The 15,877-nt window shown below is 45.0% G+C and overlaps 1 protein-coding gene across 1 annotated transcript; it reads right to left on the reverse strand.

Annotated features, from left to right (window-relative positions):
* Window positions 1-1,778: 1,778 nt before the first annotated feature.
* Window positions 1,779-14,237, reverse strand: LOC108095892 (DNA-binding protein D-ETS-4). The gene is given in 6 exon segments (XM_017197206.1): window positions 1,779-3,473; window positions 3,878-4,046; window positions 5,895-6,055; window positions 6,116-6,431; window positions 6,433-6,885; window positions 13,611-14,237. Coding segments are annotated over 6 exon segments (1,551 nt in total). The 5' UTR covers window positions 13,650-14,237; the 3' UTR covers window positions 1,779-3,060.
* Window positions 14,238-15,877: the final 1,640 nt, after the last annotated feature.

The raw sequence follows: 15,877 nt of genomic DNA on the forward strand, positions 1-15,877 counted from the left end.
CACCGAACCTCGCTTGATGACCGTCGTGAAGTTCGACTAGAATTCGGATCCCTTTTATTATTTCTCCCCTTGGATTTTAAAAAAAAATATTTCTCCCACTTACCCAGGGGGCTCAGAGCTCCTTTCACAAAAAAAATTATGTTCACACCACTTAGCTTCAGGGATTAAGATCACAATTTTGGCTGGAGAAGATATGTACTGGCACCTTCGATCAACTTGGTTGAACTGTGCCGACCGACGCCACCCTTTTGGCGCCTACCCCTAGATCCTCTCTCGAGATGGGATAAAGACCCAGAACTCGATGACATTTGGCCCTGTTGCTCTCACTGCCCTTTTCCTTATTGCCATTCCACAGTTCCTCCACCCTTGATGTTGAAGGTTGGTGGCGTCGCTATACGGTATAAGCGTTGGCAGATACAAGCGTTACAGAGCACATTCATAATGCTTTGATGGCTCGTCGGCCTCCCGCTTCAATGTCACCAATTATGCTAATTAAAGGTGCCCTCGGCGGAGGTGGAAAACCGGTGGAAAACCCAAGCTCAACAATGCGCGCAAAATGTCTCCGTTTATGACCCCGACTGGTTTTTCCAAGTTAACTGGCTAAGGGTGGTTCCTGCCAAAAGCCCGCTGGCTGATGGCTGGTGGCTATTTTTAAATGGCAGGTTCAGGGGCTCCAAAGGACCTGGCTTGGGCTTAAAAAAGGGCTAACTAAGAGGGCGGGGTCGGGTAAATTGACAGCCAAGGCGTAATTATCAAAATATGTAGAAAATGGCCGGGCTTGGGTCTTCTGCCTTCTGGAATTGACAAATTAACATAAGAATGGTCGGCCAAGTGAGCAGCGGAGCAGGGGAGGGATAACGTTTAGGGACAGATTGCCGCATATCTTAAGCTCTCGAGCGGTAACGAACCTGTTGATGAATCAAACAAGAAATTCAAATTTAAGACCTGGAACGGGCGTGGCCTTGCACATTGTCTGCGTCTGCTTAACGCTTGCTGCACTAATTCAATTAAATATTTGTCTTTGTAGTTTTCCCTCCATCAAGAGTGGGATTTGTGGGTGGGGAGGGGGTGGTAAAATATGACGAGGACCAGGCCCAGCCCAGAAGACAAAGGCGAAAGCCAAGTCTGCCGGCTCAGGATAAACAGCTCGCCCGCTTCTCCGGGATAATGCAAATATTGTCGAGAACGGCGGGCTTTCACTCAAAAAGTGAGAGCAGCCCTGGCGGCTGGAAGGAATGAATTTATTGCTTTTGGGAATTTTCCACTTGATGGCATTTAATGCGATTTAGTATTTAAATGAAGCAGCATTCGATGGAAGGGGTGGGGAGGGGGAGTGGCACTGGAGTTTTGGCCCATGGTCGTGGCACAACAAAGACGATAAACTCATTCGGGCGCATTAAATTAATCTCGGCCGAGGCAGCAACAAATGCGGCGACTTAATATAGGGTCTCGATAATCCGCAGCCCACTTTGCATGCATTCGAATGCCTCAATTTATTCCCCTCGAAACATCCAACCATCGATGATTTTCAAGGACCGGAATCGTGGAATAGTTTTCGCTGATTGAAAATCGCATCGGTCACACACGACTGCAGTGGTCGACTGACAGGGCAATCTAAAAATGTTTTGCTGGCTGCACAAGAGCTGCTCCTCAGATTGCAGATAAAATTCCATCGGTTTTGGTTTCAGTTTCAGTTTCCGTTTCAGTTTCTGTTTCAGTTTCTGTTCGATTGCAAACGGCAAAATTCCCGCACTGATTTTATGTAAATACACCAGTAATTGGCGATTGTTCGCTTTTTTTGCTGAGATTTTTATTATCGGATAGTGTAGCATGACAATATGTTAGTTGAATAAATAAATAAATAATTGGTGTGTCGTAAAAAGTGTGTGTAAAGTGCATAAATCTAGTCGCCAGGCAGGCAACATCCTAATTAAGTGTGGAATATGCGTATAAATATTTTCATAAACGGTAACTGTTCTATTTGGTTAACAAAATAAGCCGAGCAGCCAATTGGCCGTTGCATAATTCAATTAAAGCGCCTGCATTAATGCTAATGCAAATAGCAGCAAAATAATTGACTTTCCATAATTTCGCCGCTCGGCTGCTCCAGCGAATAAATATTAAAATTAACTTAGACTCGCTACCCGTCACATAAACGAAACTAAAGAAAATTATGCACGAATTATGCTAATTGCATGTATAAACAAAAAGTGAAACGAAATATGTCTAAATTGAACCGCCACCCGGTAGAGAATAAATAATTGATATCGCTGTGAGTTATTATACAGAATAATCGGACGAGGTCGAAAGATTTTTAACTTTGTTGCGGGGAAGAGAAAAAACTTTCAAGGAAACCTACGGCTAATCGAGGATACTTAACACTACTATTTAACATTTGTTCGCTTATTAAGTTGTTCATAGAACTTACTTTTGATATATCATAGATATATGGTTCCTAAAATTACCTCGACACCTTCATGCTGCCAGCGAAGGATGCTCAGGATCAGGCTGGACCTTCGATTGTGGTGGAGAGCTCCGGATGCTGCGACCTTCTGACCAATTTCGCCTCGGACTACTAATGGCGGTCGTTTAGCTCCTGGTTGAGAACTCCAGCCACAGGACCTCGTCCTGGTGAGTCATCCTTCGCACGGACAGGCAGCAGTTGAATAAAGATGTCGCCGGTAAGTCAAACATGCGCAGGTGCAGCCGAATTACCAGCTGCAGTGCGGGATCAGAGTTAGATCTACGATCGATTGCGGTTTAAGAATTGGGGGGTCACTTATTGCCCTGCCCCCAGACGAACTTACCTTCGCCGGCGGACGAGGGTAGTAGAATCTTAGCCTAGAGCCAAACTTAATCGATGCACGAACTTACCTTCGTGCCTAACAAGATTGTGATTGAGGGTATGTACAAGGACTGAAACTAGAACTCGCTAGGCCCACAAGGCTAGTCGAGCATAGTCAGCGGATCAGATCGAATCGGATTGGATCGGGACAGGTGGGTCGGTCAGGTGTACCACTTACAACTAGCAATAAATTACTGGCCATGACTGGCTTTTTTCTACTGGCTGTAGGGATGGCAGAACTGGTAGACCAGCCGCTGCGAGCGCTCCGTCTTCTTCATGATTCCCTTCTTGTAGTACTGCCGAATGGAGCGGGACAACTTGTCGTAGTTCATCGCCGGTCGGTTCTTGCGGCGGCCCCACAACTTGGCCACCCGCACGGAGTCCTCGATCTTGAAGATCCCCTTGCTGCGGTCGATCCACCGGATGGCGGTGCCATTGACCTGCGGCGAGGCCAGCAGCTCCTTGAGGAACTGCCACAAGTGGATGTGGGAGCCACCGCCTCCAGTGCGTCCTCCGTTCGGACGTTTTGCCGTGGCTGTACCACCGGTGGTGGGAGTGGCTGCGGCTGAAGAAGTGGAACTGCTGGTTAGCGGTGTAATTGTTGCATCTGCTTCCATGTCTTCGTCATCTGCATAAAAGATATAATAATATTAATACTTTGATTACATTAAAACCTGCGGACTTAAAAGAAAATAACGATGATTTAAATTAATTAAATTAATCTTTATGCAAATATCTGTAACAGACTTGCTAATGACCTTATGTTTTGAAAATCATTCTACTTCTCAAATTACTAGCCAATAAATAATCATTTCCAAATGATTAGTATTAACCAAATATGGAGATATCTTCATAATCTTCATTCTTGTAATGAATTCATTAGGGTGGCAAAAATCACGTTTACAAGCAGACGAAACAGTTCTCAGAAATCGTATAATAAATTCAAGCAAGCCAAACCATTACAACAAACAATACGGTTTTGTTTTTAATGCTATGCAAATCACCTTCGCTTTTGCCAGCCATTAAACTCACCTTCGCTGTCCTCGTTGAAGTCGAGTTCCAAATTGGGCATCGCATAGCTGGCTGGCCAGAGATCAGCGTTGGCAGGCTGGTGACTCTGCTGCTGCTGCTGCTGATTAGTGGGCTGGTCGGCATAGGCCATCTTCCAAATCTCCAGCTGGGCGTGCAGTGTGCTCCCGCTCTAAAAGACAGAGAAAAAAAAGAAAGAAAGCCGAAAGTGAGACATTTCGAATGGGCACAGAGCCTTAATCCTGGCCAGATTGCAATCTGGACGGCATATCAATTGGAAATTCTTAGGCCGACCAAGTGCATAAATTATGTTTGCAGTCTCTATGGTCCAAGTTGCATTGCATTGGCAGCAGCAGCAACAACAGCAGCAGCATAAAACAACAACAAGACGGCTCAACAGAAACCAGAGACAACGGCGACGACTTACTTTCACCTTGCAATGTCGTTGCTGGTCGTTGGCTCAGTTCGAGTGCTGCCAGTCGCGCTCTTGCCGCTCCACCACCCCCTCCAAAAAACCTCCTCCCCTTCCCATACCCCTTCCCTCTCCACCAACGATCGCCATTGGAGCTGCGGCGATGGCTCGTAATCATCCGTGCTGCAGTTTCACCAAACAACCTTCACACATTCTTTCACCTTTACAGCCATGACCACGGTTACTAATTTTGTTTCTTTCAGCGACTGACTGCCGACTGCCGACCGACCGACTGACTGCTCTCTGATTTCGTTGGCTTTGTCATGCGTTCGCGTTCGTTGCCTAAGTCTTTTGTTTTCTCCCTCCCCTTTCCCCTCCTTCCTTCCCATTTCTTACTGCACTCTTGGTAGCAAAAGCAGCAGCGGCAGCTAACGAGCCTAGCCGAATGTAATCATTGATATATTTTTGGCAAGACTCTCGACGACATGGGAGAGCACATGTTCGCTGGATGTGGATGGGATGTGGAGTAGTTTTAGACGCCGCCATCCAGCCAGCCATTCAGCCAGCCATCCATCCAGCCAGCTCTGCCTAATTGCTGGCAACAGGTTTGGGGTTTTTTGGGCTTGAGGACTGAGTAGCTGAGTATCTGAGTAGCTGAGCATCTGAGCTTTGGCTTTTAAGTTTTGCGTTTTGCTTTCTGATTTCTGATTCCGAATGGGCCTGTAAGCCGCTCTGGCTGCCAGCCATGACGTCAACGCCAGTTACGAAACTTGTTTCGTTTTAGTTTTCGTATCGTTTTGCGTTTTGTTTTGCTCTTTTTTGTTGTTGTTTTTTTATTAAGCATTTCCATTTCCATTCCATTTCGAACCGTACGCGAAATTCAATTCAATCGCATTGATTGGGCCTCTTCGAATATTGGCTCTTTGCTATTGGCATTTGCATTGTGTTATTGTTTTATGTGCCATGGGCTATTGGCCCGTTGCTTTGTGCTGATCGATTTTGTAATATGCCCAACTATTTTGGCACTCGCCCAGTTAAGTCATACGTGTTTGACTCACACTTCTTGCATGGCATCTATATTTCCACTTAATTTATAAACTGAACTCTAGGTGTCATTGAAGTTTCTTATTGCGGGTTTCTTCTGTTTTCGTGGAATTTTTCAAAATACCCCTGAGAGTTTGTTAACATTGCTGGTGTCCATAAAAGCAGAACGGTTTATGTGTCATAAAAATATGACGAAAGAAGTCGGCTTAATTATTATTATTAAATAATTTAATTAGCATATTTTAGGTATTACCACAGTTCGATAATTTAAAACCTGTTGGCAGCGATTTGATCTGAAAACTCTCTAATATTTATAAGCAAAATCACATGGGTAATAATATTTAATGAATCTAGTACCCCATTTAACCAAACCAGTTCACTAATTATTAAGGCACTCTAAAAAGCTAATTAGACGGTTTTTGGTACCACCAGGTACAAAGCTGTACCCAAAACTTAACAACTCAATAAGGAATCTACAGATGGAACTTTAAGACTTCTGCAAATCTCTAGAGATTTCTGTGACACCTTTTTGATAGCGAGTGTTTGATTGAATGTCGGTCTCACCTCGGGCAATCGGCGCACGAATTCCTCCTCGCTGAGTAATGTCAGAGCGGCTCCATCTTCACAGAAATGCAGCTCCAAGTCGGCCACCGGGGGAAGTCCAAACTGGGCCAAGGTGGATCGTAGCCATGCGTGTACCTGAGCGGGCGACCAGCCATTCGGATCTGCAGAATCATCATTGTATTATTTAACCACTTAAACATATTTAGCTATATCCAACTCACCCTGCGATATCTGCAGCTCCGCGCAGATGGCGTCCGCCTCCCGTTTGGCATGTTCCAGAGCCAGCGAAATGACCGGCTCGAAATCTCCGCGCACCTCGGCCAAGCCTCCGATGAAGGATTCCAGAGCCAGTGGCTTCAGGTTGTGTCGCTTCTGGAAGCTGGTGTCCTCGAGGCACTCGCGGAGCAGCTGGTGATCCGGCTTGGTGTCCTGCAGGCTCTGCTGCTGCAGCAGGGAGTTCAGGTCGATGAGGCTCTCGATGTCGGCATCCAGTGGCTCCGCCTTGATGCTCTCCCCGCAGGAGGATCGCGGCGAGGGGGGTTTCACAGTTGGACTCCGGTGGAGAGGGCGGCAGGATGTGCAGCTCCTGCTTAATGCTGACCGCCTCCAAGGAGGGCGAAGGACTGTTCAGGCTGTCGTAGCTGCCGCCGAATCTGCCGAATCCGAAGGCCGCGAACTCCGACTGCAGCGGACTGGATTGGGGGGAGGGGTAGGCGCTGTGGGGATAGGCGGGCGGCGGGATCAGCTGGTGGCTGGAGCTGGCAAAGGGGGCGATGGGTGGTTGCTGCTGCGGCTGCTGCTGCACTGGTTGACTCTCCCAGGCGCACTCGACCTTGATCTGCGGAGCGTTGTACTGGAAGACTGTGGTGGGAATGGGGGCGGATTCCTGTGGCAACAGCGATAGGTCGAAATTGTCTGCATACGCAGAGTACTGATCCGGCGACGTTTGGGCCTGGAACTGATGTGGCTTCAGCTGCGGACTGTGCGGCATCTGCGGAGAAACAAAGAAAGTGGCCCAGAACATTAGTATACTGTACAAAAAAGGTGTTATTTTTACAAATTTAATTAAAGATTTTTCATAAACGAAAAGGTTTTAAAAAGTTATATATTCTAAAAAACTTCTAAGAAGTAATTAAATTTCACCAATCTGATTTTTCTAATCAAACTTTTTCCTTATAATCTGCTTTAGGTAAACGGTTTGTTTAGTTTGTTTTCAAAATTTTTTTTTTCGAACTATGAAAAAATGAGTATCTTTTTTTCCAGTGCACAGACAAGAACTGAAGACTCGGACTACCAAAAATTGAGATTGCCAAACCAATGGCTGCTAATTGAAAATCAAAATACTGCAGGCGCCATCTTGCCGGGGCCACACTAATTACCCGTCGATCTGAGATGCCAAATCGCGGCCACCTGTCTTAATTATCACGCCCATGAAAGTTAATTAGTTTTATTTCACCGCTTTTTTCGGCTTCCAGTTGGAATTTGCGTATGTGCGGCCGCCTTTCTAATTCGTACTCACAGTACCACCTACCTGACAAAGAATGGAAATTTTCGGAACTGTTTCGGTTCTGATTGGTTTGAGTGTTGGGGACTGGGCTTAACCTTAGTTATCCACGTTATCCACGGCTGGCTGGCGGGACTCGAGCTGATGCGAATTGAAGCCAACGAGACAAGAGCAAGAGGCGTACTAAGCTCCGAGTGGCATTGATTTTCTCATTTATCAAGCTGCGACTTCGACTGTGACGCCACAGAATGGCAGCTGCGAGAAGGAAAAAAACCCAAAGCCCCATGGACGACAAGGGGGTGTGTGCTTTTTACGAGCGGCCAAACAATGACTAGATCAAAATCGAAGCGTTCTCTCCGGGCTTCACAGCCCTCCGCCCACAAACCGTGCTCTAGCCTAGAGTTTTATTTACTTCTGTTGTATTTTTTTTTATTTTCATTTATTTGCACAGCGTCATAAAAGAAGGCAGTGTTAATACGGCTCGAATGCGCTACCAATTTTTACCTCCGCGAAACTGGTTTTTCATTAAGCAACTCGGTGCAGCGGCGACTTTTGTTTGCGGGGAGCCCAAGGGGGCGGAGAATATCGAACATGGCTATGCGCTGTGCGCTTATTATTAATAAAACAGCTCATACTGGATTTTCCGACCGGCCCTAGGCTCTCGAGGGGGGTGGTGATCGGTGGGCGTTGTTATTGGCTGTGCTCGACGACGCCATAATTCTAACTAGTCACGATGTTATTACAATTTCTGTGTTTTAATTGTTCGACAACGGGGCGTATGAGTGATTTCAGTTCGCTTTTCTCGCCTGCCCGCTAATTGCCAGCGCAAACATTTCGATTTCGCTTTAGCACTCGGCGATTACCTTGCGTAATCTGCATATTATTAGAGCGATATCCACAGCCGTGTACTTCACCCGAATCCGAAATCGACTTGGGATCTTTAGAAGCCCAGTGCCAAGGAAAACCTAGGACATGATTCAGCAGCTGCAGCCAATGACTCAGTCGACTGGCCATAAAAAAGTGCTGGTTGCTCGGCAAAAACTGCATAATAAATTGAGTTGCTACGGCCATTTATGGGACATTAAGGGACAGGCTTTAAAGTCAACTAGTTACTACACTGTCCCGCATTCTAAAGGTGATTGCAAATAAAAACTATCCCATCATTACATTTTATGGCCATTATCTGAACACCACCCACATAAATACTCCCAAAAAAAAAGGTATTCGATAGGATCTCAAGGAAAGACTCTCTAAATAGGTAATGCAAAGTAATGCTAATAAATATTCCCACTGCCAGCCAATAAAAGCGGACAGAATTTGCATTTTTTACTCGAGCTTTGATTTATTCTCGGTATCATATTCGCCTACCCTTAGAATGGCCCACATCCTCGCAGGCGGGCAAATTAGATCACTCGGGTTATTCCAGCTCATGGATTTCCTGCTGCTTCGGGCCGAAACAACAAAAGAGCTCGGCGATCTGAATCATGTGGTGTACTCGTAAATTTTAATTAAATCTCGTTCTACAAAAAGCGAGAAAACAAGCTTCAGCAATTCTGACAGAATCGGAGTTCCCAGTGCCGCAGAAAGATGCGGACAAAAGGCTTTTTGTGGCCAAACGCTTTCGGCCGGTAATATTTCATTGGCGTGTCCGACATGGGGCGGCTGTCAATAAACGCTTTTGTTTGGCCCAAGCCAGCGGCATGGGGATGTATTATAGATGGGGAAGGGGATGGAGTATGGGGGATCGGGGCCAAGAATATCTCGAGTCGCAGCATTTATTGGCATATTGATATGTCGACGTACCAATGGCACCCGCACCCGCACCCATTGGCCCAAACCACGTCACAAACCGCTTGTTTTCGGCCCGTTTCGCAGTTGTTATCGATCACCAAAGCGTTTGGTGTCAAAGGCGGGACATGAAAACAATGAGCCCGGCAGCAATTAGGATTTGGCCCGGCTCTTAACAAGTGGCTGTCAACTGCGTGTGTGTGTGTGTGAGGAATTGTATTTTTAGAAAAACCACAGCGCCATAATAGACACATTTAGCCGGCAGTGCTATTTTTAAAGTAATTTACAAAGGCGCTATTTTGATATGGCTTGGAGTGTGGGCTTCGATTGCGGAGTGGTGAAGGGAAAGCATGATAAGTTCTGGGCTTTCCACCTGAACACAAACAGGATACATTAGTACCCAACACTCGATTCGATGAAAACTCTTATCGAGGAACACGAATGAACAGCGAGTGACTAATGCTGCTCACTCGGATATTCAAATATTCAGAAGCGATGGTCAGGAATTCACATGACGACTGACACGCAGCAGCAGCAAAAGAATCGAATTCCAATTAAATTATAGCAATTTTGAGCAGCCGAAATGCCATATCTTCAAATCTGACTCATTTCAAACGACGAGCTGACGAGCAAATAAATCGAATATTCCGAATTTATTAAAATTCCGGCAAGCTGATAAAAACTCATTTTCCAGCAAAAACAAAAGACTCAGCCGAATGGCCAAACAAAAGACAAAACAAAATAAGCCGAACTAAATCAAATCGAACCAAATCAGAGCAGAGCCATCGATGGCGATGTGGAAATCAGAGATGAAGTCAAAGTTAAAGCAAACATTTTGCGGCGCTGTCAAAGGCAGTGGCAGTGGCAGATTTGATTTCCCTTTTAGAGTCAGCAAATTGAAAAACCCTTACCCGAATTAGCAACAATAACATTTGAGCAATGTGCCAGACAGTGAGAGCGTTCGGTAATAAATTGAAAATATCTGGCTTTTAGCCGAGGCCACAAATAAAACAAAAACAAAAGCAAAAAAAAAGAAGAAAAAAAGGCAAGAGAAAAACAAGTTTTATGATTTTTGTGGCTGGCCAACTCAAACAAAATTCATTAGAACAAGTCGAAGCCACTGTCAAGAATGTGACATATTTATTTGCCCCGAGTGTGTGTGTGCTTGTGGCTTCGCCTAATAATAAAATCAAGTTTACGTTTTAAGAACAACAAAAGCGTTATTAAAAGCTGCGATCAGATAGCATTCTGGGTAGCATTCAACTGGCAAAAGGCAGCAGGCAGCAAGCAGCAGGCAGCAGCTTATTGTCGTACCCGCGCACAATAAATGGAACGAATGGACTGGCCAACGCCTTAGGCCAACTCACGACCGATCTATATAAATATAAATCCATTTAGCCAGATCTTACACGGGGCGCGCCCAGGCCCATAGACAAAGGAGACCTTGGTTGGCCCCAGAATCAGAATCAGAATCCAAGTCCGAATCGGTATCGGAATTAAAATCGAAGTCAGACAAAAGGTGGGAGTGAAGGGTAGGCAGACATGTATGCATGTTCTTAACTTGGCCAGCAATAAAAAAAAGCAACCACTGAACTGCAACTGCAGCTTTGGAGGCCTTGAGTGCTGACATGTCGCTGAGTTATGGCCAGGTGATATTTAAATTAATTTATATGTATCTTTGAACTAAATAAACAAACTATGCTAATGCCGCACGGTCTTAACCTCAGGTGTTCCGAGCCCAGTTGGCTCCGACTGGCGGCAATTGTCAGTTAATCTGTTCTAATCGCATTATGGCAATGGAGCTGGCAAAAGCCAGGCTAAGGTGACCCCCTTCCTTTCTGCCTTAACCCCTTGTTGCCAATTGCCGATTGCCAGTTGTTGGTTGGCCGATGCGCGAGCGCAAATTGTTTGTTTAATGAATGTTCGCTTTATTCGCAAGCTTAGGGTTTGGATATACACCGTATATCCAAAGGGTGCAGCGGGTGGCAGAGGGGTTTTGGCCATGTTGAAGTGCGCTGTCAACAGCATAAGCACACAAACACACAGACAGACAGACATACAGAGACCGGGACAAAGATAGAGATACTCTGGCAAATCCCCCGACGGTATCCACGTACAATCCACCAATCTACCAATCTACCAGCTCTCGGATGCGTGGGTTAAGCTGTCAAAGAGACAAGACTTATTTCTGCTTATTTTTACATCGCCCGAGTCTGCCTTCTGTTTGTTTCACTCATTATTCTGTATTCCAGTATCTTGTATCTTTGTATCTCTGGCTTTTTGCTTGTGTCTCCACCGCAGTTGCTGTTGTTGTTTTAGCTTCGTGACGGGGCAACTCCGCAACTTTGTGTGCATTTCGCGCCGTTCTTCGCTATTTGCATTGCATTTAATTGTCGACATTTCATGCTAGATAAATGGCTGGCAGCGAGGTTAATAAATATATCTCAAATGGGTGCCACATTTCAATTATGCTGCATTCTTTTGCAGCCTGCTTAATATGCCAAGTGTCTGTTAAACTGTAGCGACCCAGAATGTTCCGGCTTGTCGTTCGGGAAACCCAGCAACTAACCAAATTAATTAACGCTCCCACTTTGAAGCTCAAGATGTTCGGTTCTCAGAATGCCGTACATTAACCAGCCTGATAACTATTTGGACACTTCTGTGATGGACAGGCCAGACACACACCCTGGACCCTTGGACCCTGGACTCGTGGCCCATCCCACACGCTCGAGAGGAATGGCCAGGAATGCGCTTTAGTCTGGCCACCGAGCCCGATCCCTGCAAATCCAATGCAATCCCTTCTGCACTCATTATGCACTGCACGCACTGACAATTATTCCGTACAAAAGACGTTGCGAAGCCAACTCATTTCAATTTGCATAAAAGCCAGGCGAGATTCAGTGCTGAAGCCGTAAGACAAGACCCACAACCGCAGGCTGTCTTGGCAATATTTTAGCAATACACTACAAAACAATCTTTAATTGTTTTAAATTTATAGCAACAATGTAGTTAGACTTCCGTGCAAATAAAAGCCTTTAAATTGATTACTGTTTCTTAAAATTTATTTCTTCTGCGGCAAAAAGCGCTCAGTTACATTCCAAAAGTACTCCCGAATAATTGGTTTTATAAACCTCAAAAAGTAATTTTGCCAAGTGCAGTTGCCACAAGAATGGCCAAGAAGCGAGCCACACCCAAAAAGTGATTATTATTGTATAATCGGTTTGATTGATAACCAGTCGTTCTGGATAGTATGGGATAGGGCCCGACAGGGCGAACTTAGAAATGCCACTCTCGATGGATTCTCGATGGAAAGGCCTGGCGCTGAGGGAAAGAAAACCTGACAACTTGAAGTATTTATGTCATGTCGAGTTTTCCTCAACGCAACTCAACTAGACTCGACTCGACTCGTCTTGTCTTGTCTCACGTCTCAGGTCTTTCGTCTCGACTTGAGTCGACTCGGCTTAGAGCTGCTGAGCTGCGAAAGCGGCTTGCATTTATAATTGTTGGCAGTAGTATTTACTTTATTATGTCCATAAATATAATGAGACATGAGTGTGGCTGCAGCATTTCTGAGCGCTCTTCTTAGGCCAAGTCTTTGCTTGGTTGTCGTCTTCTTCTGTGTCAGCGATTGGAAAATCGCGGAGACACATTTCCATCAAATCAATCAAAAATGGTAAATACAAGTTTTTTTTCAGCTGCTGCCTTCTGACGCTTCTGTGTTTTCATTTATTGCCGTTGCCCGGCAGCGACTTTGAACGAAACGTCAAAGACTTGCGTACATCGCGAATGGAGCTTAAGTAGGTCCAACAAAAACTATCTGCTGCTGCTGCTGCTGCTGCTGGATTGGAATGCACTTTCCGAGTGAAATGCCAGGCCGAGATGGCAGCTCTTACTCGGCGTTTGTGGCACTGTTTGTTGTTTGTGTTGTTGTTGTTGTCATGCCATAGTTGACAATCATTTAGAATCACTTCTTGCAAAATGAAAGCATCTTTTGAAAGTTGCTGCCATCGTTGGTTGGTTGGCCACTGCAATTGCTATTGCTATTGCTATTGCTGTTATTGTAATTAAAGCGAAATGCCATAAGACAAATGCGAAAATGTAACTGGCAAGTGGATGGGAGCTACTCTCACCCAGTGACACGCATTCGCGAGTGGCAAGTTTGCGAGTTGCGAGCTGCAAGCAGCAAGATGCCAACTGCGAGATACTTCTGCCGCCTACACGAGATGCGCTGCTAATTAAAAAAACCGCAGCTCTGCTTTAGTCCGCCAAACTGCGCATAACAAGACACAGATACAGATACGGATTCCCATTGCGATCCCCATTTTTCTGCCCGTTGATAATGGCCAGGCGAAAGGTTATCAGCTATTTGCGCTACAGCCCGAGCTATGTTTTCAAGCAGATACAGATACATTATCGCCACTTACCTCACTGCCTGGCATGTACAGCATTTTCTCGTACTCCATTTCTGACTGTCCGTCTGGCCAGTAACAATAGTCGTATTTCGCAGATACTTCTCAGGCTCTAGCTACTGTATCTGTAGCCGCAGCGCTAGCTTGGCTTCGCTGTATCTCTCGGCATGCAAAAATCAACCGTCAGATGCGAAAGTCTCCTAGTCGCCTGTCTCGTTCTCACACGCGGACTGCCGCTCTCGCCGTCTCTTTCTGCCTCTTTCACTTGTTGCTGTTTTGGTTTTGATTTTGATTTTGGTTTTGACTGCTCGTTGGTGTTTTTTTTTTCGATTTTAACTAGATTCACTCAGCGTTTTGTTTCACCGCCTCGGCCTTTGTGTTCATAATGGGCTTTTGGATAGTTTCGAGTTTTTTGTTTTGATTTCTGGCCGCTTATTGATTGTTTTTAAGCCAGTTTGTTGCATTCACTGGACAAGTATTCACTGCATTTCGTTACTAAAATTTCCACTGGCAAACTTGTTGCTCTCTCTCTTTCACTGTCTCTCGCTCTTGCTCTCTCTCTCTCTCTCTCTCTTTTGATCTGACTATCTCTATCTGGCACTGTTTTTGTAGCTCGGTCCGCTTGTCGACCGTTCGCCAAGTCTTCACGCTCAATTCTGCGAGCGGTACGCGGCTCGATCGCTCCGCTTACCTCATGCGAGGAGCTTTTGAGCCGCCAAACTGGTTGTTAAGCTCGAATTGGGGAGCTTTGCCATTCAGCCATCGTCGCGATATCGATGTGATTCGAAGCATGAGTCCATCAATTCCGAGATGAAATTTATTGGCTCGCATAAAATGACAATGACAACTGGGCCACTGCGAGCTGTGATTGCAGTGATTGAATGGCCCACAGCAGCCACGCCCACAAGAGGAGTTTCGGTGTAGCCATCTTCTCACAAAAGCGAACGCTCGAAACGTTTGTAACGGTTCCTGGCCGCCGCACGTCTGCTGCATTATCATTTCCGCTTCCGCTGCACAAGAAGAAGCGAAGTCTGGGCCAAAAGAAATTGCCTGAGAGTTGCCGGCAAAACACAATTTCATTTGGCATTTATATTTCATTGGACAACGACGATTTCAGAGTTTTTTGACATCGCATAAAAACGATGACGCCGGCCATAGTTTTATCCTTTCTTACAAAGTCCCGAAGGCCATTGACTTCCGCTAGAGCAACATATAAATGAAACGATTTCATATGGGAATGAAAAAAACTAAATAAGTCTTCAAACCCATAACAACAATTTAAATTTGTTCATTTACAGGGCCAATTGTAAAAGCTTAACATCATTCGTTTTCAATTTTATTTTAGCCCATCAACTGATTCATTTAAATTGCCCTTTAGCAGCAATAAATTTTGTAAAATTGATCTTATTAATTTAAATGCTAATTTTATTTCTTTCAATTATAAATTGAATGCCATCAACACATTTGAAATCGGACTTGTTTAATATATACGAGCATATTGTGATAAATAAAGAAATGACGAATGCTATTGATTTAAATGAGAGCATCGTTTTTTACAAATTGCGTAATTAATATAACAGTAATTTGAGATTTGATTTACAGATTTTCTCAGCATTAATTGCAGTTCAATATCCCACTGACCCACTCAAGGGTATCATCGAGGATGGCTGCAATTTAGCAAGGATATCCGGCAGATCCTTGTTCGACCATTGTTGGCCTGCCGCCGAGCCGGCTTAAATTGGCTGAGCAGGATGCACTGTCGCCTAAAATGAAAGGCATGTCAACAGCAATTGGCACTCAGCTAACCAGCAAGCCAGGAGGAGCTGCTCTGCGGAGGAGCCGGCTCAGTGTGCTACCGCGCATTCTGCCGGTGGCCATCATTATGCCAAATGCCGGACACTCCGCGCTTAGCGACTCCCAGAGAATACCCAGCCCTCGATTCCCCTGGCGAAGTTGTCGCCAAGCTCCATACACGGGAAAAATATTTAAAATCACTTTTCTTTTCTTTTCTTCTTTCTATCCTTAGAAAATAGGATTTATAAAAATATATATACAAATTTAATGTACCTTGCATATTTTTACATCTATGAAACTGAAGTTATACTTAATTTCCTATCCTTTTTATTACATCTTCAATAGATAGTAAGAAAATACTTGTCTAAAAAGTCATTTAAAATGTTCTAAAGCACCCTTAACTCATTAAAATCAGATAAAATGTATCTAACTAATCTGATTTTAGTTTCTGTGTACGGCTGAGCAGGATCTCGATTGCTGGCAGCGGT

Source organism: Drosophila ficusphila, unplaced genomic scaffold (assembly GCF_018152265.1).
Source record: "Drosophila ficusphila isolate 14025-0441.05 unplaced genomic scaffold, ASM1815226v1 contig_791, whole genome shotgun sequence".
In the NCBI taxonomy this organism is placed as follows: domain Eukaryota; kingdom Metazoa; phylum Arthropoda; class Insecta; order Diptera; family Drosophilidae; genus Drosophila; species Drosophila ficusphila.